At 42.8% G+C, this 25,800-nt stretch overlaps 1 protein-coding gene across 1 annotated transcript; it reads right to left on the bottom strand.

The window, feature by feature from the left end:
* Positions 1 to 1,174: 1,174 nt before the first annotated feature.
* On the bottom strand, positions 1,175 to 13,010 carry VIM (vimentin). The gene is made up of 9 exons (XM_048510707.1): positions 12,313 to 13,010; positions 11,271 to 11,331; positions 6,666 to 6,761; positions 5,633 to 5,794; positions 4,344 to 4,469; positions 3,294 to 3,514; positions 3,162 to 3,205; positions 2,165 to 2,250; positions 1,175 to 1,525 (listed from the first exon to the last, which is right to left on the bottom strand). Exons 1-9 carry the CDS (start codon positions 12,879 to 12,881, stop codon positions 1,487 to 1,489), a joined length of 1,404 nt encoding a protein of 467 aa, XP_048366664.1. The 5' UTR covers positions 12,882 to 13,010; the 3' UTR covers positions 1,175 to 1,486.
* Positions 13,011 to 25,800: the final 12,790 nt, after the last annotated feature.

Genomic DNA, 25,800 nt, shown 5'->3' with positions numbered 1-25,800 from the left:
AGACAATGACAGTAGTTCAAAGAGTATAATTCAACAGAAATCTTCCATAAAATGTGATGTTACCTATCAGAATTACCTTATTTCACTGTCAGAGAATCTATTATCTAGGATTTCCAATCACACACAGAACAACTCATTTGTGTCCTTTCCCAGCTGCCATGGTGAAGCATTTAATTATAATCCCACTGGAACTTATGTTTTCACTTTTCCTAGACTTCTTGGAGCCTTTGATTCAGTGTTGCGTGTGGCATAGCAATCTCAGCTCTCCCAACATTGTCACAAAAAGCCTGGTAGTGTCAACTTGAGTATTAGAGAGAGCTCCGTATCTGAAGGTTAAAAAAACCTCCTGACCTTAGGTTTGTGCTAAGTTAAGAAGTTAAGAAGTATCTCTGGCTATGGAGTATGGACCATTTTTGTGTCAAGCACAAGCCAGAGGACTAAACTTTAGAAAATTGCAAAATGAAAAAGAATGGCATAATTAGAATCGGGGCACTTCTATGAGTAGGTTGCCTGGAGTCTACAGGTTTCTGAAAATCCCAGCATTTATAAGGTGCAGGCAGGTATTATGGATACTTAAATAGGCAGCAAGATCAGTCCTGTATCGGTCATCTGAAGTTCTAAGCTTACAGTCACACAGTATACAAGAAACCATAGAAAAGGGCATGCACTGGAGAAGAAACTGAACCAAACAAACGCAAGAAAAGCAAAAAATAAACAGAAACAAAGACAGACGGGGACCACTTCGCTGGTTTTCACACTTCCAATGGGAGTCTTGCTCCATTTGAAAGGTACTGTGGAAGACCAGCTGTCTCCAGTGTGTATCAATACAGAAATCAGCAGAACTGCAAATTATATTAGAAGAATTGCCCAATAAGAACTTCTGATGAGAAAATCGCAATTGCAACTGAAGTTTCATTGATGTGGGTAAGAAACCATTTCCCCCTAGTTTAAAACAATGGGAGTTTGAATGTCAGAAAGCCACAATATCCCCACAATTCAATATTACTTCAAGGAATCCTCTCCTTAGCCCTACAACAGCATACTTAATACTCATACTCACAGAGAAGGGAGCCAGCTTTTTGGAAGCAGATGTGCAAACTTTTTAAAAAATATCTATGGAGAGCATTTCCCAACCATTTCATACTATGTCACAAACAAGAACACATTAGAAAGCTATTTCCCAAGTGTTTATTGAAGCAGTGACAGGTTGCTCATACTGTGCTGGAAAAAGAAGTTTTATTCAATTCAGAAACTTAAAAACAGTATTGCAGCACAAGATATTGCTATCAGTGAACTAGACTCCTTTTTTTTAAGCTCTTCTAAACCACCAAGAGAGCCAGCTTGCGAGATCTAAGACCTATGTCTTCTAGCATAATCATCTTGCGCTCTTGGAAAAAACTGCAGAAAGGCACTTGAAAGCTGTTTGTCTTTTAAATCTTGCTGGTAAGGCTTCATTTCTGCACAAAAGTGATGTGCTGTTTTTCATTTACTCCAGGTCATCATGATGGGAAGTTTCATTGATAACCTAGGAATGCAATTGATAGACCGTATTAGCACTGAAGTTAGTCATCCACTGGTCTTCCAGTTCTACAATAGTTCATTGAGAGAAAGGTTTCCTTATTATTATTCCACTTGGGACAATGCCTAGAAAACTCTCATAGGCAGTACTCAACTCAGAAGGTTTTACACATTAGATTGACAGGCAAAAGAAGTTCAGTTCTTGCCCAGTTTGCTTCCTCCCATATCTGGAAAGCCCATTTTATGCAAATCTCAAAGCACCCCAATCTTCATCCCTATTACCACCACTTGCAGTAGAGTCATTGCTCTGACCATAGGGGTGGACAGGGAGACAATGCAACTCTGTGCCAGTTTACCTACATTGGCCACACCCTCCAATCTGCCCTTGCTCTAGTTGACTTGACTTTGAAATTGCTACATCATATAAGCACAGCATTCAATTTGAGATTTCTGTTCACCTAGCAGAGGAAGCTTTGAAATGAGCAGGTTAAAGCTTTTGGAGGTGGGGTTGTCAAAAGATATCTTAATTTCCCGTAGGAAATTTGGGGAGGAGAGAAATCAATTTTTTAAAATTGTACCAATTCAAATAAGTCCACAGAAACCAAAGCTTTAGAAGTCATTCACAAGAAACATTCCTTGAACTCACCTGTCCATCTCTAGTTTCAACAGTCTTGATCAGGAGTGTTCTCTTTGAATGGGTATCCATGATTGGGACAGACTCAAGGTTTGTTTCTGCAGGTAGAAGCACATTTGATTAGACCACTATAGAGAAGGTTCATTTGTGTTGGAGACATACTATGTCATACTGGAAAGCCCTATTCTATGTAATCCATCAAGTATCTCGTCATCCATAGACTTCCAAGTTGGAAAGAATCCTATTGCAAATTAACTTTCCGACCCTATATAGGACCATGAACTGTTCTCATATAGCCTTACCCACCAGTGACATAGAAAAGAAACTGGATGGGAACTCAAGGGTCATCTAATCTAACCCATTGCACAATGCAGCAAATTCACTGCCCTCCACTTCCTTAGTGATCCCTGGTAAATCTGGCCTGGAAGAAGATTCCTTCCTGATCACTAAGTAGCAACTGGCATTAACTTGGGCAGGTAAAAAAGGGCCATAAGAGCCAAGCACTGAATCATTCCTTCCCACCCTCCATCTCATGATCTGCTGAAGTTCACCTGCTAGTTATTCCCATCTGGCATCAACTAGCGCTCATGCCTTTTCTGATGCAGCTCCCAGAACTGGTGAAGGAAGTACTGTCATGTAGGAGGTCCTTCAAGGCCATTCCATTTGCCGTGGCTTTTAATAGAATATAGACTGTAAGAATGCTTCAGAGAAGATTTTTTCTGTATGTTTTAAATTGTGATTTGTTAGCCACCTTGAACTGCTACGAACAGCAGGGTGCAATTGTTTAAGTAAATAAATCCCCACTGCAATTACTGGACCCTGTTCTAAACTTGGCTACAGACTATACAAGGTAATTGTAGGCATGGTTTTAGAACTACCAATTCCAGCCCCATCCAAACCATTCTGATAGAACAGAAACCATACTAGTGTCAAGTTCACACTCAAAGGCTAGTTGACTTCTACGTGAAAAATGAGGACTATTTTCCTGGACAACAGAAAGGCTACTCACCTCTCAGGTTCAGGGAAGCAAAAGTAGGAAGAGGCATACTAATTCTATAAAATAAAAAGCAGAAAGAATGTTTAGATGCAGTTTGTGGTTGGCTTTCAGTGTGCTTTCACAGCTCTCAGACCTAGCTAATACCTGCTCTCCTCTCCCTCCAGAAGTTTCCTGTAGGTGGCAATCTCAATATCAAGAGCCATCTTTACATTCAGCAGTTCTTGGTACTCGCGGAGGTGGCGAGCCATTTCTTCCTTCATGTTGTGGATTTCTTCCTGGAGACGGGCAATATTGTCTTGGTAGTTAGCAGCTTCAAGAGAGAAGTTCTCTTCCATCTCACGCATCTGGCGTTCCAGAGATTCATTCTGTAGAGATTTTCAAGGAGTACATAATGAAAACTCATTGAGTACATTTCTTGTACCCTGCTGCACATCATTAACCAGTATGATCTGTGGATTACCACATGTATTGCAAGAGCAGTATCTGAGCAATGTTGAAGTTTCCAGCAGTAATGTGAAAAATAGGCCATTCTTTCATAACTAAAGGAAGAGAATGGAACTTGTGCTTCTGCTGAATTGCTCAGCAGATGAACCAGGGCTCATGACAGACTCCCTTTACACACGCATGCACACTATCTAGTGCCTTTTTATCCCTCTTTGCCTCCAAGGAGTTCAGGGTAACATAAGTGACAATTCTACCCCTATTCTAGCTCACTAAAATCCTGAATGGCTGGCCCAATGTCACTCAACAAACTTCATGGCAGAAAGGAAACTCAACTCTCCTGGACCCTCTCATGATAATCTAATCATTACACCACATCAGCTACCTACAGCTAGAGGTCAGTGGCAGAACACCCATTGCACAAGGTTATGGGTTCAATCCTTGATGCCTCCATCTAGGAAATATTCTGCCTGATACTTTGGTAAGCCAATTGGAGAAGATGAAACTATTCTGAGTTCAACCAATTATCTTACTCCATACAAGGCAATATTTGAAAATCTATTTTACCAATATCCAGTTTTTGGGTGGGAGGGTTGTTTGGCAAAAATCATTGAACATTATTTCCCACCACACAGCAATACAGTATTGGTACTACAATTATTTGCTGGGGTGGGGGGGGAGGAGGGCAGAGAAAGAAGAGAGAGGAAGCAGATGAGTCAAAGCCTTTCTGTTCAAGTAGAGTCTCTCACTTACAGTTCCTTTAAGTGCATCCACTTCACAGGTGAGAGACTGAATTTGCCTGCGGTATTCACTTGCTTCTTGTTTGGCCTGGCGCAAGGCATCGTTGTTCCTGCTAGCTGCTTCAGACAGATCTGCAAACTATTAACACAGTAGATTAGCAATTTAAGGAGTACTTCAGGAACAAAAAGTTCCATCACACCATTACCCATAATAGGACATTAAGGGTAGAGGGAATAAAAACCTGTACAAAAGTTTTTCACTTATGGAAGTGAGAGCTCTATTGCACATTCATGCCTTTAAGTCAAAACATTTTTAAAGGGGCCAATCCATGCAAGACCTATAAGATGGGCCTTATTTACAGAAAACCACAAGTGTATACTACAATCAGTACTCCCCAATGGAGAATCCATGCCAGTTTGAATACAGCCATATTAACGATTTGTGCCTTGCATCAATACACGAGCTATTTAACATTGTAGCCTGTTACTATCTTGAACCTTCAAGACTGGTAAGAAGGCCTAGAGTGTGATAGCAAACTGGTAAGAAGGCCTAGAGTGTGATAGCTGCCTAGAGTGTGATAGCAAACAAAGTTGAATATAGCAATAATTCCAGAGAGGTAATCATGTTTGTTTGCTTTTGCTACAAAAGGAGTTTCTGGCACCTAACAGTTTTTATACAACAGGGTAGATAAAGAAGTGTTCAAAGTAGCAGAGGACTGTGTCTTACTTTTTAACGTAACACACGTTCTGTGATGGAGGACATATGAACAAGTGCTGAACTTTTAATGCTGTACACACATTTCCCATTATCCTCTAGCACTTCATACACTGATAGTCCATATATCAAGAAACCTCAGATAAGCTTCTTGGCAAGCTAAAATCTGCTGAACATTTTAATTACAGAATATTTTAATTACATCTATTGTGGATAGTTCATTTTCAGAGGGAGAGAGTTGGCTATTTATCATTAAAGAAAAGCTTTGCTTGCAATTAGAGTTCATAGCTGGCTAAGTGACCCCTTTTACTATCTATTATGTCAAATCCTCATCAGATCAAACAGTATGATAAGAACTTGGTATTCTCAAGTGAAAGCGAAGGGTATATAACAGTTTAAGGCAGCATTTTGTGGCATTAAAACCTAGTGTAAATTAATATATTCCACCCTAATTTTGTGATGAAATTGTAACAACAAGCTACAGAACATGAAATTGTAACAACAAGCTACAGAACATGAAATTGTAACAACGAGCTACAGAACATGTTCCCTTCTCTTTAATAGACACACTTTAATAAATCACTTACTTTGGATTTGTACCACTCTTCAGCTTCTTGAAGATTCTTAGCAGCAACACATTCATACTGTTGACGCACATCACGTAGGGCAGCAGTCAGATCAGGCTTAGCAACATCCATATCAACCTGGATATGTTGTTCCTGGATCTGGGCCTGTAGCTCACGGATTTCCTTCAAGAAACACAACGACGGTTCTTTACCATCATCACCCTTTACATCGAGATCACAACTCAAAGTCTGACCAAGTTTAATCTGCCTCAAACTTGGGGGTGCAGAATCTTGATTTGAAAACATTCAGAATATTTCTCCAATCCTATTATTTTGGATATCTGGGATTTTACTGATGCCAACAATGAAGTATGAGCTGCCTGGGAAGTTAAAGTAAAGAATATTATAGCAGACAGCTTGGCACCAACCATAGTGAGAATAGGGACCACAGCATCCTTTGTTGATACTACCATAGTTTGGGGGAGGAAGACTGCGGTGAATGCAAACCCTGTAATTAGTACTTGTCTTCATTTTGGGATTGCTGAAGTAGTTGCTAACAACAGAAAGCAACAGAAAACAACAGTGATCCTTTCCACTGAAGTGGGCAGAGTTGCCTTGTATCCCCCTTAGTTATTTCTTATTTGCTGCTGATGCAATGTTTTATTGGTTGAAAGAATGCTTCCTGTGTTCATTTCAGAGAATGTCATCCAACATTTGTTTCCACTGTACTCCATAGTGCATATATTTACTTTATATTTAAGATGAATAGATTCACACCGAAATTTTATAATGTTGTTTAGGTCTCCTTATTCAGATATCTAAGGATCAAGTTTGTTAGGCCACTACAGCTCTGCATCTAAATTCACTTGCTCTACCTGCTCAGCCCTTTTGGATTGCCACAAACATTAAGAAAAGATCAGAGGAAAACCCGTTTTGCCTTGCAGGATATAGTAGTTTTCCACCCACTTATCAAAACTCTGAATATTCTCAGGTTCTGGATCCAAAGGTTATTAACTGTGAATACCTAATGTCGGTGCTGATTCTCATCCCTTACCTCATCGTGAAGCTTCTTCAAGAAGACAACCTCTTCTTGTAATGATTCAACTTTGCGTTCAAGATCCAGGCGTGCCAGAGAGGCATTATCAACATCCTGAAAAGAGCAAAATCAGATACTGTAATAACATTTATTGATTTATTTGATTTAATATGCCGTTCCTTCTCTTCAGATCTCAGAAATGGCTTACATCATTCAAAAAACCATTTAAAATATAACAAAATATTTTACATCAACATTCATGGCTGTCTCTAAGATGGTGAAGACCATAACAAACTCCTTGATGGTTAGTGGTGAACTTGATGGAAGAGGGGGAAGCCTGAGCGGTACTGCAGCTGCCTCAACCATATGTCGATGCATGCAGGAAAACTCTTGCTCCTTCCGCACTTGCAGAATAATGCACTTTCAATTCACTTTCACAATTGTTTGAAAGTGGGCTTTGCTATTCCACACAGTAAAATCCAGCTGCGAAGTGCATTGAAAGTGGATTATTCTGCATGTGCGGAAGGGGCCTCTGTTTCACAGACCCTGCATAAGATCCCACAGGGATCTTAATAGACAGAGGGTCCAATTAGACAGAGTGTTCCACATTGCACATTCACTGGCCAACTAACAAATTTACACCTATTCATTGTCACTCCTACTGTCTAAATGGTATTGTCTAAACTCTGGTTGGGAATGGGCAGGTCATAAATGTAATAAAATAGAAATAAAATTACGAGGTAATACCTCCTTTTCATGTGGTGCTCGTTAACATATCAAATAATTTTAAAAGGATGTGAAGTCTTTTCGGCTGCATGCTGTACATATTCTGCATGCTGTACATATTTTTTAATGAAAGCGATGCAGTTGTATGTTTGTCTACAATTTACACAGATATGAGAATCAAGGATATTTCAGGTGCTTGATATAAGTAATCCTACAGTACCTGCAGGGAAACAGATCCCTGTTTATCCAATGGGGTTTAGTCCCCAGTGTGCAATCCTAAGGAGAGTTATTTCAGTCTGTCCATTCCTTTCAATGGGCATGGTCTGAAGCAACTCTGCACAGGATTTAACTGTTAGTAGTTTAAGGATACTGTGCCAAACAGGCAAGTACCTCTTTGTATGCAGTGAAAGGAAACCATAGGTCAAGTGCTCCTAAGTTACCTGAGTAGGACAAAAAAAAACAAAGTTTGGCAGGGAAAGATTATTGGCTTCATTAAGAAACTAGTACTTGGGAAACAAAAGGGCTGGACACAAAATGGAATTACGAATACAACAAAAATGTTGTTTTGTATGTTTCTGGCAGCACGTAAAAGAGATTTGAGCTCTCATCAGTGGCTGCCTGTGTTTGTGTTGAGCAAATCTGCTAGTCGTTTCAACAAAGAAACTAAACAGCACAGTTCAGAAATGGGATTTCATGCCAAAGCTCACAGTTTAATGGAAAAGGATTAGCTAAGGACAATTCACACAGACTAGACAGAAAGAGTTTAAATTTTCCCTGCCTACAGAGACTTAACACCTGTTGTGCATTTAGCTTCCCAGTGTTCCAGAGGCCCTGCAGGTCAAGGTTTACCATCATTTCCAATGGGGCTCATTCAATTAAGCTTTTCAAACAGCACTTTACAGTGACACTTCAGGCAGTTAGTAATTAGTGGTAGCTGCTCCCAATAGATGTTACATCAGCCATTTCAGTTTCAACACCTTTACACTGTGGGAAGGGAGCATTTAGTCCTGTTTAGTCTTAAATCCCTGTCTAGGAGGTCACAAACAGTGGCTTCCCATTAAATCACAATCTGAGAGTATATTGACAGTTTCACTGTTCCATGGAGAAACAGGCTTATAAATGAATTTTGTCTTTTGTTTTTAAAACCTTACGTAGAGGAAGAAAATCTTGTGTAGAGGAAGAAAATCTTGCTTGACAGTTTAGCATTATCTTTGACACATCTTTCACAAGACAGCTGCCCAAAGCCTTCCCCCACCCTGCACCAGACTTGGAATACTGAGAGCCTTCTACAAGCACTCTTCCAGTAAGCTGTATGGCAAAACTGGTCATATTCACATCCCCAATAGCTTTAGAACACAAATGGGAGGGGAAAGCTAGGCAGGGTAGGTTCTGGGACAGCCAGCTTTATTCTACAGTCCAAGTTGCAGGAAGTTATTCATGACTGCCTTTACATTTACTATAAAGAACAACAGGAGTACACGAGTCACAGAACCATGGTCTTCTCCCACAAATGTAAAAACTTAATTGTTACACCATCAGTTCAAGGAATCTGGGATACCCACAGTGTGCTTTTAGTACACAATACATCAACAAAATTAAATGCATTTTATTGCAGACCACAGAACTGTCTGGGGGAATATAACTATCAGCCAACATAAACAAACTGGCACACAGATGTACACCACATCCTGTTCCCTGTATTGTCCAAACTGCTTGCAGGATAGGCCAGAAAAATTGATTACAGAACTTTATGTGCCAAACAGACTCAGAGAACTCAACAATTCTTTTTGTGGGGTGGGGGTGGGGTAACTTCGGGCATGGCCATGTGACTCACTGTGCTTGTGTTGCCCTGCACTACTCCCTTCTTCCAACAGGGGGCCAAGGCAACTCAATCAGGATTGCAGAAGCTACCTTGGATAAAAGCAAAAAATCTGACAAGGCCTTCAGAGGTTCTCAGCCATGCAAATTACAACTCTCTGCACCTCATGAATTTTGGCACCACCCCCCCCCCCCAAAGATTTGGGGTTATCTGAGTTTGAGCCTATAGAAGCCAGCAGCATGAAAAAAGAGATATTTGGCTTCTGGGCTTCCTGATGCTCTTTAGTTTTAGCTGGCACTTCCTAACAATTGAGAGTCAGACCACATTTGTTCCACACTGAATTTTTGATCAGAAATGGAAAGTTTCCTCGAACAGGCAACTAACACAAACTTGATTTTAAAAGCAACTTGCCAGAGCTGTTCAATCCCATCATTAAACCAAGTCACTTAAATGGAGAAAAACCAAGTCAAACTTATCCATCACAAAACATATCACTGCTAGTTTTAAGTAGGGAAGAAACAATGTTTGGTGGAAATATATGCCAGTACTTTGAGGTCTATTTGTACTGCACTCTATTCTGACCAGAGATTTCAAACCTCTGTTGTCAAGTTTTTGCTAAATCGTGATCTTCTCTTTCCATCTAGTTTCCTACTTGGCATTTCTTTGAAATGGAACATTATACCTACCCCTTTTCAGTAAAGGATACAAAACTGTGCTGCAAAAGGTTGTAACTAAAATACAGCTGAGTATATACATACAAATTTGGGGACCCTAGAATCTTGCCCTATTTAAATTAGATTCTTGATGAGATCACTGTGCATCAAGAAATGTATTTATTCATACTCTTATTATGCTCAGAGGTCTTGAAGTGTTAGGAATCATTACTGAAAAGGAACTTGCCTAGCACAGGGTTAAGACTAAACCAAATGTTCCCCTTGCAATGAAGGGAGCCAACTGTACCAGGAAAAATAAAATATCTCTCTCAAAACAATTACACTAAAAAGCTTATCCATGCAAGGAAATATAAACTATCTGGAAGTCAATCTGGAAGTCAACTTCCAAAGACTACTAGAGAACAATACTGCCGTTCGTTTGCCTTTCCTTAGAAGTCTAGTGAGAAAGAGAAAAAGTGTCTCAATCTGAAAATATTGGTTTTATACTTAAGCCTTTTCATCAGCAAGCCATAAATCTTGTTCAATACCACTTAGAGTTCGGACCAAGTAAAAAGCGACCAATGCTTTAATTCCTGGATTTTCAAAAAGACGCTTGCATCATTACACATTCAGTAAGAATGCAGCTTGCTACAAGCACCCCATAACACAAAGGCTTCTATTATTTCAGTCTGCTGCCACCACGCTTGCTGTAATGCCTGCATCTGCATTCCATAGTGAATCCCATAGAAACCATTAATACCTTTCAGCCAAGTGAACAGATGGCTGGCTGCCTTTCACCCTTTACCAATCAGAACTGGTTGCACAGAGCTGATCTCTGGAACAGGCCAGACTTGATAAAAACACAGGCAATGCTGGGCCCTTAAGCTCTACTTCTGGGCCCACCAGAGGTTAAAGCCTACATGTGTATTACTAGCACTGCTAAATCTAGGCAAAGACAAAAATCTGAATATATAGCCACAGAATAGCTCAGCACAAATGCTGGCTCTCAACCTAGCCACTCACTTACTAGTCCCAAGGAGTACCTTGTTTCTCAGTTTCACTGCACTTCACGTGTGTCACAACACATATAATGCCATCAGGACAAGATGCTATCACAATGGAGCTTGGATTAATCTGTTGCAGCAACCATAAACCCAAGTCATGTCACCCTTCATTTTGCTAGATTTACATGTCTAGTTACATATTTACAAATAGAAGACTTTAGAATTGCTCAGTAAATGAACATGATTTTATCAGACTTCTAGAAAACTGAAGTTGCAATAAAGGAAGAGAATGATTCTTTAGTTCCAAGAAAACATGCAGAATATCTCCAGCCACTAGGCGGCCTTTCAAATTCTGCTTCTTCCCTCAACAATTCGTATAACTTTTCAAAGTTGAGCAGGGAATTAAAAAAATGTTACAAACCTGTCTGAAAGAATGCAAGTTGCTTTCAGCTTCTTCTCTCTGAATGATCTCATCTTGAAGTCTGGAAAAAGAGAGAAGAAAGAGGAAGTTAACCCACAGAAAGCTACTCACAGCACAATGTGATGGACAATCAGCCACACCCATCAGAGCCAGAAGAAGGGGGGGATGGGAAGGGGTGACTTTTATCCCCTTTTTTCTTTGGCTGGAGCTTCATTTTTATTGGTGAATTATGAGATTTGAGGCAGATTTGTTACAACAGCAACATCAAATCCGATAAGCTTTTCAAAAAAACCTCTGCTAGAAATGTTACCCAGCAAATAACCCACAAAGTTATAAAACATACATTGTGGGTTATTTGCTTGATCTTGCAAATTCACTTTCAGTTAAAACTTAATTTTTCAGGAAGCAACATTAGCCTACCAAACAGCTAATTCAGGCAGCCTCGTTTCAGACATGAAATTTTGGTACTGATGTGGCAACTTCCAGGAGTTTATAAACCACAAACTTTCCAGAAAGCTCACAGGACAACATGAAATTAAGACAATGAACAGACACAGTAACGGGAGAATCTAATACTGCTTGAACTTTGTGCTGAAGAGCACAGAAAGAACTACTAAAGTGGGCTTTTTTTTAACACTCTCTCTGAGCGAATAGCAAAAATCAAGATGTTTGAAGGCTCATTCCTAGGGAAGTCCTGCAAACTTTTCTTGCATTTTCCAAGTCACCACGTAAGAAAAGTGCATTATGAATCCAACCAGGCAATTAAACCAACAGCTTCCCAAAAGCCAGCAAGAGACCCCAAATCAGCACCCTGCTGCATCAGTCGGTGGGTGGGACACATCACTATCTATTGCTAAGCCTCGTTCCCAGATCAAGCTATAACTGGCAGGCACTAATGGGCAACTATAGCCAAGGCAAAAATACTAGCTTTGGGGGAATTTGCATACAACCCTATGCTGCATGCATGGCAAGAGCGCAAGCCCACTGAACTCAACGGGCTTGGCCTGAAATGAAGTTCTAGGTGGGGCCGCCGCGCTCTTACTTCTCCCGCAGGCGCATGATGTCGTCGGCCAGGTTGTCCCTCTCGACCTCCACGCGCGCCTTGTCGTTGGTGAGCTGGTCCACCTGGCGCCGGAGCTCGCGCATCTCCTCGTCGTAGAGGTCGCCCAGGCGGGAGGTGCCCTTGCCCCGCAGCTGGTCGAGCTCGGCGCTCAGGATCTTGTTCTGCTGCTCGAGGAAGCGCACCTTGTCGATGTAGTTGGCGAAGCGGTCGTTGAGCTCCTGCAGCTCGGCCTTCTCGTTGGTGCGGTTGGCCTTGAACTCCGTGTTGATGGCGTCGGCCAAGGAGAAGTCCACGCCGGCGTCGGACAGGAGGCGCACCTGCTGCGGGAAGCTGCTGCGCAAACGCACCGACGACGAGCGGGTCTGGTAGACGCCGCCCGGCGCGGAGGAGGACACCAGGCGGACGCTGCTGGGCCGGATGGCGCTGCCCAGCGAGTAGCGGCTGGACGAGGTGACATAGCGGCTGCCGCCCCCCGTGCTGGGCCGGCTGCCGCCCCCGAACATGCGGCGGTAAGAGGAGCTCCGGCTGGTCGTGGTGGTGGTACTCATCGCTGGAATCCGAGGGGACGGGCGGTCCCGGTGCAGCAGCAACTGGGCAGACGTCCGGCGAGGCGCGCAGCTGGAGCGGAGAGGCGCTGGAGGGTTTGCGCGGGCGCCCAGCTCCCTTTTATAGGGCAGGCACGCCCTCCGGCCCAGGCTCGGCCCGCCAATCCCGAGAGCGGCCAACCACGCGCCGCGACGCTGCTGCCGGGCTTGGCTCGGCGGGGTCCGCGGGGACAGACGGGGTGGGCTGAGATGGGCAAGGGAGGCTGCGGACGGGGAAGGGGGTGGCGGCGTTCCCAGCAGCCCCGGCCCATCCGGATTACAAAAGAGAAAGGAGGCCAGGGCGGGGATGAGTCATGGGGGACCGAAGCCGCCCGGTGGGGAGGGGGCCTGGCACGAGGGCAGGGGGCGGGCTCCCCCCAGGCGGGGTGCAGTTCTGCTTTGCGGTCATCCTGCTCGCAGGAAAGTGGGAACAGATGGAGGAGGGGCAGACCGAAGACGTCTAAAACGTGGCTGCAAAACGGAGAAAAAAACGGACGGGGTGGGAGGCGGCGCTCCCTGATGGGGGAAGGGATGAATGGGAGCATCGGAAGCTCGGGGGCTGCGAGTAAACTGAAGAGGGGTGGTCGGGGGAAGGGGCTCTCAGGCAGAAGTGAAGATAGATCTCTGGTGGGGGCTTTCTCGGTCTTCCCCAATCTTTGCGATCAGGGTTCATGGATCAGAAACGTGTGTGTGTGCGCGCGTCGCTTCTGGTCACAGAGGCGTTTCCCTTTACCTCGAGGGGAGTCCCAGTGAGTCACTTTGGGCCAGCCAACCTCCTCCTCACAGGCAGCACTAGCAGCGAGGCAGGAGGGTATCAGTGGCCTCCACATGGCAGCAGCGGAGCTATCTGATGGGCGAGAGACGTCGAGTTCCCTTAGCTGGCTGCTTTCAGGTTGTGCTGCGGCATCTGCCGGGGCTTGTGACAGTTTCTGCTTCGGGGAGTAATGAAAAAGGAAGTGGGAACTGTGGCCCGTGGCTCAAGTTGAGATTGTAGGTGCCTCAGCATTCAAGAAAGTCTTGATTCCACTGAGTCCCTCAAATAAACTGATAACCCCTTGGAAAAGCAGAACAAGCAGTGACAGATGGGAGTGTTTTAGCTACCCACATGATATCGCCCTGAAGATTGTAATAATGATAGATAGATAAAGGGTGGGAAAGGGCTGTCACCTAGCAAAAAATTGTTTTTGGAGAAGTTCAGCTTATAACGGTAAAGGTAACGAAGATGTAGGTAACGTCTAAATAAGCACTAACACATTAAACATGTCACCCACTAGGCAGCCAATTTAGGTTTGGTATTTCTTATATTAAGGAACAATGCTCATCACATACAATTTTAATCATATATCTATCTCATATCAACAGAATTTCGTCATTCACTGCTGTATCATCACATGAATTATTTTTCTCTTTTTCTATTCAATAATCTAAACATAAACAGTCCCTTCAAAGGTGTTTCCACATTCATTCAAATTCCAGGTTCTTGCAGTTGATCACAAAAGTTCATTCATAAATATTGCGGTCTTCAGTTCATTGCTAGCAGGAATGCATCCCACGAAATTGCACTCTTCGGTGCCTTCATCAGTGCCAATTTGTCATTTACGTGCATATGAGGTGTTCTATAGGTAATCTGTCAACGGATATTACATCATATCAATTCATAGCTCATTTCTATGTCCTATTGAACCCACCACTTATTAAGCATATATATATACATTTATTTACATTTATAACATACATGTATGGTGAAATAAGCAATTATTAAACTAATTAATAGAAATGCTAAACAGTAGTTCAACTCACAGACGCTTTCCAAGAAGCTGTTAGATCCTACCACACCTTTCTCTGGTAACTGACACTCTCTGGTTGAAGCTATATACACAGCTGATAAGTGATACCTGGTCAGTGTTCTTAAAGGCACAGTATTAAAGATGACAAGAAAAATTCAATGACCTATTCAGGGGTAGGGAACCTGCAGCTCTCCAGATGTTCAGGAACTACAATTCCCATCAGCCTCTGTCAGCATGGCCAATTGGCCATGCTGGAAGGGGCTGATGGGAATTGTAGTTCCTGAACATCTGGAGAGCCGCAGGTTCCCTACCCCTGAGTCCTATTTAATCCAATGGAATCTGTTCTAAACTTATATATGAGACAGTTTTCTGCTTGGAAGATAATTTTGTCTAGATTCATGTGAGGAGAATATCCCTGGATTTGCTGTAACGCACAAAAACGGAGGTCAGTGTCCGTTTGGTTGTGCGTCAAAAAATGTTCAACCAGCGGTGCTTCCATTTTCTTAGCCCGGATGCAACTTCTGTGTTCCGATACTCTTAACTTTAAGGGGCGTAACGTTTTGCCCACGTACATTTGCCCTCGTATTTTTGTGCCAAAACATCATACAGAATAGCTCTAATTTCATCGTGTGGGATCACTGCATACGAGGAGGTGACATCTAGTGTCACCAACACCGTGCCTTCCGGACTTTCCAAACCTTTCAATAAGGTAATAAGTTGTACAGAATCCCGAATATACGAGGACATGCCTTTCACCAATGGCTATAGGAAGGAGTCCACAAATTGGGCTAGTGGTTCTGTAATGGACTCAGTTGCGGACACAATGGGTCAGTCAGCTAGGAAGGGGAAAACCCTCTTTATGGATCTTAGGCAACATATAAAATAAGGGCACACGTGGGAACTTGTTAATGAGAAAATTGGCCATCCGTGTATTAATCTGGCCTGCTAGTTCTGCTTCCTGAACCGTAATCTTGATGAGTCTTGCACAGATGCCCCTTCCACACATGCAGATTAATGCACTTTCAACCCACTTTTAGTGCACTTTGGAGTTGGATTTTACAGTGCAAAATAGCAAAATCCACTTGCAAACAATTGTGGAAGTGGATTGAAAGTGCATTATTCTGCATGTGTGGAAGGGGCCTGAGTCAGGTCAAAGTAAATATTGGCCAGGCTGACTAGCAGTGGGTTCTCCAGGGTCTCAGACAGAGGTATACTTACTATCTGATCCTTTTCGCTACAAATGCCGGGAATTGAGCCTGGGACTTTCTGTATGTAATGCTCCATGACCCAGCCAAATATATTAATCTCAGCATGCTCTTTTTACTATTATTTTCTTCACAGTATTCCAACTTGACTTTGTGAAACCTGAGACCTCGGAGAGCTGCTCATTTGTCCTTGCCTGCCTGCATGTTGAGGGCTGTGGATAAGTCACTCTGAAACAGGTTGCTAGACTAGATGGACTGTTGGCAGCGGCGGTTGAGACTCCCCAGGGGAAAGGGGTGCACCACTGCACCCGGGCACACACAAATTTTAGTCCACAGTAGAGCATGAAATCCCCTGGCAGTCCCTCCCCCGCATGCCCAGCTGGCCCCCCACTTACTTTAGGAAACCAAGCAGGCTGCAGAACAGGCCTTCCTGTTGGTGGGAACTACATTTCCCAGGGTCTCTTGGGAAATGTAGTTCCCACACAGGAAGGCCTGTTCTGCAGCCTGCTTGGTTTCCTAAAGCAAGTGTGGGAAAGGATGCCGTGGGAGGGAGCGCCACGGGGGGGCGGGCATGATTCCCCCTTCCCACAGCGCCCCCCCCACACACACACACACTTTAGGAAACCGAGCAGGCTGCAGAACAGGCCTGCCTGTGTGGGAACTACATTTTCCAGAATACCCTGGGAAATGTAGTTCCTACCAGAACAGGCCTCCAGCCTGCTTGATTGCCTAAAGTAAGTGGTGGGGGGGGCGGGGGGGGGAGGCAGAGTGCGCACCGGACGCACTCTGGCCCAGCTATGCCTCTGACTGTTGGTCTGGTTCAGAGTTGCATTATAAGTCACTTTCACATCCTGTTTGTGCTACATATTGGTATACAGCATGGGATCTCTGCCTTGCCTAAGCCTGTGCATAGATGATCTTGCCCTGGCACCCAATGAAGCGGCCATTCTGAGCGGCAGTCTTTCCCTGGCACAAGGGAAACTGTGCCGGATCTTAACAAGTTCCGACAGTCAGGCACCATTAAACAGAAGCTGCCAGATTCCAACTTCTGAATGAAAGCACTGAGAAGCTCTGATCTCTTGCAGACAAAATTATGTTGCCAAATGGCTTTCTCAGTGTGAAGTGCTATCATTTAAGTCCTGACAGGACACAGAAGTAAAGCCATGTCATTTGGAATCAAGTGAAGGGATTTGTTTGGAACCCAACCAACATTAAGACGTATTTTGTTTTATTCATGTAGTATAGTCAAGAAAATGGAGATTGACAAGGCTGAGCAGCTGCAGTATTGGTGACCCAGAGTCCCATAACATTTTGTTTGTTCATTCAGTGCAGGACCAGAGGTCATACAGACAGAAAATACTGGTGGGCATAACCCTACTGGCATCTGAGCCTGCACTTTGTTGAGCTGGCTAGTTCCTTGAGAGCTCTTTAGTCGATCTGCCAGGTTTTAGTTGTAATGTGTTGTGACACTCCCAAAAATCTTGGTGCATACAAAAACACCCCATTGTTTCTAAGGAAGTGGGGGTAATAAGGAGGAACAGGCATTTACACTAAAGGTAGTAAGTTCTTAGAAATTGGCAGAATGTTTTTAAAAAGGGTTTACAGTATCCAGCCAGCAACAGAACACTGTTTATCTGACAGGGTTTCCCATAACACACCTGAGCTTCCAGCTTGGAGCATTTATTTTTCCAAAGGTTTAGACATCCTTTACCTTTTGCAAATAAAAAGGGGGGAAATGCTCAAATAACCTTCAGCCTGTGTTAGCAACCCGCTCACAAGTAGGCAGTTGTTGTTTTTTTAAGCTGGCTGCAGAAATCACTTTTAGGTTATAGAAATGCAGCCAGTGGTTTGTAGGACTTTAGATTGAGGGCTGAGGATGACTGTAGGACTGAGATTGATGACTGAAGGATGCTTGTTCACTGAGGTAAGGGAGGTATAGTTAGGTTCATTCATAAGTTTCATTCTTGGTTAAATTCTTGTTTCCTAGCAGGCTGAAACGAATTCTTATCTTTCAACAGGGCAGAAATAACCTCAGACCAAAATGACTCTTTATAGAGAATCTTCTAGGAGCTAGAGAGCCAGTGTGGTGTAATGGTTAAGAGTGTCCAACTAGTATCTTGGGAGACAGAGGTTCAAATCCCTACTTGGGCCATGTAAACTTGCTGGGTGACCTTGGGCCAGTCACACACTATCACTTTCATCTACTTTACAGAGTTGTTGTGAGGATAAAAGTGAGGGTAGAGGAGAATGATGCGAACTGCTTGAAGCTCCCATTGGAAAGAGAGGTAGAATATAAATTAGTTGAGTAAATAAATACTTGCCAATGGTAGATAACATTTTTGCAACAGCCTCTTGAGATAGGGCTTTCTAGAGCACCAAAGCAGTGTGGCCTTGACACTTTTCCTGTCAGCCATTTTACTACTCTGAAGTGGCCACTTGCTGATCCCCTCCCCCATACTCTAAATGTGATAGACTTAAATTTACTTGTGATAGAGTTAAATATTCCTTCTTCCCCGTGGTTGCTCTGTTCAAGCTGCTTCCGGGTTTTAAAAATATGTTAAGAGAATGTTGTATACATCTGTCCTGTGTGCCTGGTTTGGCAATGGAGGACAGTTGAATGAATGGTGTGGTTGTGAGGTCCTAAACGCAGAATTGGTTGCCTAGTAACCAGCACATATTTTTCCTCATCTTCCTCGCTTCAGCAACATTTCTGGGGCTGAAGGGTTACATAAATGGTGGTGACATGAGCAGCAATGTCTGCTGGTTTTAGCAGAGTATCCTTAAAGGTGCCAAGGTGAACTCCCCAAGTAGATGTTGGAGAAACCAAATGTGAAAACCTAGAAAAAAATAATTACCAGCTTTGATTGCATTCAACCTTAAGTGCTTAATGCTGGTTTGTGTGGTCTTTTCCTGGAATGAATGTCTTCAGAAAAAAGAATTTTTCAATAAAAGATATCAAAATGATGCACTATTTTTTCTGTTACCATGTGAACTTACTAAACACACACACACACACCTGAGCTGAAAAAATGAACAAGTGGTTTTGAGAGGAAATGACGGTGTGCTTTTTAGAAGCCATGCAACCAGCAAGATTTTTTTTTACTATAAGTCCATTGCACTTGAAATGCTTTTCCCCCACAGTCTTAATCATAGTCTAGATGATTCATGCCATATGAACCATATGAAACTATATTTCCATAGTGGGTGAGCTGGGTTTTGTTGCATTTTCTTCCTGTATTCTTTTGAAAGTTTTTTTTAATTAAAGGAAAAGAACATTGTCTAGCAGCAAGCAGCATCCTGACTTACCTTATTTTACCCAATCGAATAGTGATGTTGAAAATTCAAGAAAGGATTGTCACAAAACTGTCCTTGTTGCATTATTCAAGGTCCTTCTGTTTATAGGCAATGCACTCCTACACAGCTGATTTCTCTGTTCAGGCTGGAGTTACTTTGCATAGATCGGACTTTTAGAGAATGGTACTAAGCATGTCTACTTGGAGGTAATGCCATTTATTCAATGTAGCTTAATCCCATGAAAGTATTCTTAGTAGTGCAGCCTTGGGGAATAATCCTAAAAAGGTCTACTCAGAAAGAAGTCCCAATTGGGTTTTCTGCCTTAATAAAGTGGGTTTTCTGCCTTAATAAACATATAGTTGCAGCCTCTGTTACTTACTTGGTATATTTACTGTCCTGTCCTATTCAGAGTTACACTAACCAGTGGTGGCAAACCTATGGCGCTCCAGATGTTCATGGACTACAATTCCCATCAGCCTTTGCCAGCATGGCCAATTGGCTATGCTGGCAGGGGTTGGTGGGAATTGTAGTCCATGAACATCTAGAGTGCCATAGGTTCGCCACCACCGCACTAAGCCCATTGAAATAAACTGATTAAGTCTGAATTGACTACATAGAATTGCACGGATGTATGCCACTTTTCTGCCACTGTGCTCAAGGCAGTTTAAACAAATGACATGCCCTAATAGACAAAATACCAAAGGGGCAGGGGAGATGAAGCAGGAAGTCAACATTTAGTCAATTCAGGTACAGTATAATCCATAGATTTACAGGGGTGTAATTCTGCACAGGCTTGCATTACACAGCAATCCTTGCTTTACACAAGCCCAGCCAAATCACTCAGGCTAAACCAATTTAGTCAACACTCCATATCATGGCCTACTCCCATGCATCATTATGAATGAGCAAGCAAATTTATATGGTAAGCCCAAGGGCAAGGATTTCATTGTTAGTATGTAAAACAGCAAATTCAGGTATACTGCTATCAATACATAGGCTTGCTGTGATAATGGTACAATCCTTTTTAAATGCATTATCAAATCCAGATCATGGCCTGGGCTAAATAGGAGATTTCCTGGGAGCCTTATGTACTCCTCTTTGTGTTCTTAATTGCAGTATGGGATATTACTGTAACAAGAGAAGCAAGAGTACCCATGGGTGAAAGGTGAGTGCACATTTATACGTTTCATTAACCAAGAGTTTAATCCATCATAAAGGAGGTGAGATTGAAATATTGCATTTGGTAGAGGTAGAATCCCAGATGTGGTTCATGGAGGCTGTTCCAGGCATCAGGGAAGCAAGGGAGTAATTTATCACTGCAAAATTATTATTGCCAGATGCCCTCCAATGACTGAACAGGAACTGCAACGCAGATGACTTAACTAGAAACTATTCTAACACCTTTTAGCTGCTACGGAGTCATTGGCTGACCAGTCTGTGTTTCTCCTGACGTGGTTGGTTGGTTGGGTGTAACTGTGTTGCAGAATGGTTAGTATTGCAGCTGCAAGTGACTCAAGGCACCATGGGTGTTTTGTCACAATTATACATAGCCATAGGCCTGTTGAAGGCTAGGTCAATCCCTCTCCTGTTTCCATGGCTACAACCCCCAGATGACTCTGTTTGCATCATCCTTCCTGAAATCAATAGCACTTCAAAGCAAATGATTTAAGGCTTGCAGCTGATTATGCCCCTTATGGGGCACACCTGATTCCACTTTTTTGCAGTCTTCAGTGGAGTGAAAATGGTAATCTTCTGCATTTGGGGACAACTGGTGTTGGTCAAGTTACACGTTGCATGCAGATGTGTGTATCATTTCCCATTTTTAAAAGTTTAAACAAAAGCAGAACAAAAGAAGCCTGAAGAGGCTGCAGTCAAGAACAGCAGGAGGGAAAGAGGTCATTAACTCTTTCCTAACCAACTGTTCTTCTGCTCAAAAGTGACCTGTTCCAGCTGCAGTCTCTCTCCTGTAGAGGAAAAGATCCAAGCAGCAATGGAGAAAATCTTCCCTCATTGCTGGGCAATGAAAGACATTAGTGACTAACACTTCTAGGGAGGAAAGAAAGATTCATTTTCTCTGAGGCTCTTTCAGTCCTGATTATAGTTTCCTGAGGCTGCATTCTAAATAAATGTCAAAGGCACGTTCTGGGCAATACATCCTGAAGCTCCAAAATCATTGTCCACAACTGGGACAATGCTTTCTTGTCAATGCAAACAAGATTCTGCATCCAAAAGAGGTACGAGATAAAAACTAGTCCCCTGTGCAGCCAACCAGGTCTTACTGGGGTGGTGTGACATCATAATCCTAGGCAGACTTTGTTTATAAGGTGCCTTCCTCAGTCATCTACGTTTTATCCTCCACAGGCTGGGAAAACATTTTACGACCTTGGAAGGATGGAAGTCTACCTTGAGCCACCTAACTGAAACTGACTTCCGTCAGGATTGAACTCAGGTCGTGTACAGAGCATGGGCTGCAGCTGACCACTCTGCACTATGGCACAAAAAGAGAGGCAGAACCTATTTAGTTTCGGGCTGGGATCAGCATAGGTGACCTCAGTGAAGGGCCAGATTCTGGCTGAGGACTCAACATGGGTTATTTCATTTCTGAGTGGGAGTCATGCCTAATATTTCTGTTCTCTGCTTCTTCCTCCAAGTGCCCAATTTACATGGCAGAGATGCCTCTGGTAGGGTTGCCAGGTGCCTGGTGAAAAAGTGCCCTGGCCCTTTAATGGGACATTATTCCTCTGTTAAAGGGACGGGACATTTTTCTCCAGGCCTGTAGTTAGTCTGAGCTCTTGGGGTGGTCTACCACTTCCTGTTGGGAGACATTCTGCAGATGGTGGAGTAGTGACATTTTGTTGTGCTTCTTTTGTATTGCTGTCCCCAGCAGGGTTAAAAGGAGTGCAGAGGTTGCATATCCCTCCTTCCAGCAAAGGTCTAGTAGGGGTAGGATGGAATACAGAAGAGAACTGCAGCTAGGAGTAGGGAAGGAAGGGAAGTGCAAGGAAAGAGCAAAGGAATTGCACAAATCTTGCCCATAAATGCCCATGAAAATATGTAGCTGTAGGACTTTGATGGCTGCTCAGGCTGCATAGACTACTCAAGTGTTTGACAGGGGCTGACTTAGCAAGTCAGGGCTCATTTCTCATCCCCCGCCAATGTTTTAGGAGTAGCAGGCCTTCTTTCTATTGCTTTACTATTCTGAGACAGGCAAGCCCTTTAGAAAATTTGGAATTTGAACTCATTTTATTTTGTTTGGCAAACCTTTTCAAGGGCCCCATGTACAGTGGTTGTTGAATCATATGCTCCATCCATGACACATTGGCAGTCAGCATCTGTTTAATTTCAGTTTGGATGGGACAAAGAAAGCTACTTCAAGGGGGTGGTTAAGGAGCAACCCAATAGATTTTCGAGGAAAGGTTTTTAGACGGTGCCTCCCTCCTCCACCTATGTGACTAGAATGTTCAGGTGGTAGGAAACAGTGATTCTGTTCCTGAGGATGGACCAATGTAACTGCTTATCTGGCACTGACTGCCTTTTCCTTTGAGATGCCCAAGGTCAGCAATGGCCAACACTTCCAGCCAATTTCTAACGCCAAGTTTCCAAACTATGCCTAGAGGATTAGTAAACTTACATGCTGATTTGGCCATTTTAGGGGTGTTTCGCTTGGGAGGCAAAAAGAGGTGTGGATGTGTATACATCCCATAATAACAGGCATGCCAGTAAATCTGCTTAGTGTGCAAGGAACTGTTGCAATGTTCATGTATCCTGGCCAAGAGTTTCTTGTTGCTTTGTTTGCTGCAGTCTATTTAACGGGGCCACCTATATGGGTATTCCTACTAAAATTCTAACAGTGGAAGATAAAAAATCCAATCCAAGTATGAATCAACCCAATGTATTGTAAAAGCAAAAAATGGACACTTCACTTGTGTCATTTACTGGAACAGGAAAGGGGGAGATATGAGAAGAGAGGAAGGAAAAGATTAGTGTTGAGGAGGAGATAGATGCCTTTTTAAATAGGAAGGAGCCCTACAAAAATAAACTGACTGTGCAGATTCTTCTCTTTATTGATTTTACTATAGCTATCTGCCCAGAGTTCAATCAAATGATCATACATTTCCATTGGCATGAGTGGATTCCAAGAAGGCAGCATATAAATAGGAATCTTTGGGGTCTGCAGTTGGTCATGCTGGCAGGGGTTGATGGGAATTGTAGGCTGATCTGTGGTTCTGTATTTGTGGCTCTATTAAGGAGAAAGGAGCTGAGCTGCCTTGAGTAGGTCTCACCAGTATAAATACATGTAGCTCAGTAGTGTTAACCCTGACAAATACAGTCATAGTCTCCATACATAAAAAGGGTGACCATATGAATCCACCAATTTCCATCCAATTAGTCTACTTTCTATAGTAGGAAACTATATGCCAAATACCTGTTATCCAAATTAACTGCCTGGACTACTCAAGCAGAAATTATGGATCCTGAACAAGTGGGCTTTCCCAGGGCAAATCCACCCTGGATCATTGCCTAGTGCTTTCCCACCTGGTAAACAGGTATACCATAAGAGGTAGATCCAGACTATTTGCTGTTTTTCTTGACTTGAAAGGAGCTTTTGATTCTATTCCAAGGGACCTTCTATGGAAGAAATTGGTATCTATGAGCATGGATAAGAGACTTTTATTTCTTATTAGAAAACTCTACTCCTCGACAAGCTGCCAAATTAAATGCTCAATGGAAGGAAGCCTGACTGAAAAAATAATTATTAAAAAGGGAGTTAAGCAAGGACGCATTCTGGCTCCCTCTTTGTTTAATCTATTCCTAAGTGTCCTTGCTCCACACCTTTCTAAATTTGATGGGCACAGCCCGAGACATGGCTCAGTTCATGTCCCTGTGCTTCTTTATGCAGATGATGCTGTTTTATTCTCCTCCTCGCAAGTGGGAGTCAAACGGCTCGTGCCTTGCTGTGCTGAATATTGTCTGGCAAACAGGCTAGAATTTAACTATGAGAAATCTAAATCATGGAGACGCTATAACTGGAAAATTAATGGCCATAGACTTGAGCAGGTCAGGCAATTTAAATATCTAGGCATCTCATTTAACTATAATGCATCTTGGCACCCACATTGCAATTCAGCATCACTATAGCCAACTTAAATGTGTCAGCCATTGTCCTCTTTTTTTTTTAATAACAGAGGAAACCAGTTCGTCCCAGTAGTACTGAAAGTCTTCAATGCAAAGATAGGTTCCCAGTTGTTATTTGGCACCCCATTATGGATTAGTGCGAAATCAAAAATTTCACGCAGAATTACAGGGATGCCGAATTGTGTCTCATACGCTGCCTTGTGCATTGAAACAGATCAGAGTACTTTGGGAACAGTGGTGTGGTTGAGGAAATTTAAGTTCTGGCTACGTATTCACTATAATAGCAGATTCCTCTAGTTTAATTTTTCAGATACTCACTGAATCTGACTATTCCAATTGGCTGGCATTCATCAGTGGTAAAATTAATGCCATCTATTGATGCGTTCTGTGTTCTTTCTGTCTCTGAGGCTTTCAAAAGAATTAAATGCAGACTTTTAGAGCTAGATGCCCAAAATCTGCTTAATGCTGCTCGCAAGACCTGCTCTCCTCTGGGTTTGGGGATTCCAATTAATTATGGTCAATCGGCTGATTATCTTTATCACTTGCAGAACCCTACCTAATGCAGAGTTTTTCACTATCTAGATTTAATGTTACACCTTCTGCATTACTGTATGGAAGGTTTCAGAACGTCCCTCCAAAAGAGAGGTTGTGCCCTTGTGGATGGGTGGTGGATTGTGCCCTTGTGGATGGGTGGTATTGAAACGGTAATGCACATCTTTTTTTACTGTCCTTTTTCATGAGATGATCCGCGAGAAGCTTATAAACCCCATTTTATTCTATAGAGTTGGACTGTCCAACATTTTAAAGCTTGGCAGTCCAACTCTATAGATTAAATATTTCTGATCTAACCATATGCGAAGGCGTAGCTAGTTTCTTGCAAGCAGCAATATCTCGTTTCTTTCAAGCAGCTATAGTGTTAAACTGTAGGACATTTTATTACAGTTCCCACATTTTAAGTGATCCCAGGATGCATTTGATGGGTTTATTTCCTTTCCCTTCCTCTTTTAATAATATTGTATTTTGGAGTTTTATAACTTAATTTTAATCTATGAAACCATTTTTTATCTGTGTGTTTCTAATACTTATATGATGCCAATAAAGGCTACAGAATGGAATGGTTAACCCTGATAAATTGCTCTGGATACGACTCTTAAACCCAATTCTGTAATCTGGTTGATATGAGGCATCTCCCAACTTATTACTTGAAGTTTCTTGCGCTGGAAAATGAGGAATTTCCCTCTTGGCAGCAATAACCACACAGTAAAGCTAGCCATCTATAGTAATAGCCTCCAGTCGTTGTAGGACCTGCCTATTTGCCCCTGGTAGCAGCAAGAAATACTTCCTTATTTCCAAGCATATGAAATCAAAGGTGGAATCAATCACGACAGAAAGAAAGAACGAGAAGTCAATCTCTCTCAATTTGCTTATGTTCTGAAGGAATTTTCTCCTCTGCTGAGGGGC

This window comes from Sphaerodactylus townsendi, linkage group LG11, assembly GCF_021028975.2.
Source record: "Sphaerodactylus townsendi isolate TG3544 linkage group LG11, MPM_Stown_v2.3, whole genome shotgun sequence".
NCBI classification, from domain to species: domain Eukaryota; kingdom Metazoa; phylum Chordata; class Lepidosauria; order Squamata; family Sphaerodactylidae; genus Sphaerodactylus; species Sphaerodactylus townsendi.
This window is presented reverse-complemented; position numbering and strand designations above follow the sequence as displayed.

What these genes read in the sequence shown, in the direction of transcription:
- VIM (XM_048510707.1), bottom strand. Translation starts at nt 12,881, where the DNA reads ATGAGTACCACCACCACGACCAGCCGGAGCTCCTCTTACCGCCGCATG. An exon ending in AAGAGTGGTACAAATCCAAA is followed by an intron (nt 4,470 to 5,632) that starts GTAAGTGATTTA and finishes CTGTGTTAATAG; the next exon opens with TTTGCAGATCTGTCTGAAGC. An exon ending in TGGATGCACTTAAAGGAACT is followed by an intron (nt 3,515 to 4,343) that starts GTAAGTGAGAGA and finishes AAATCTCTACAG; the next exon opens with AATGAATCTCTGGAACGCCA.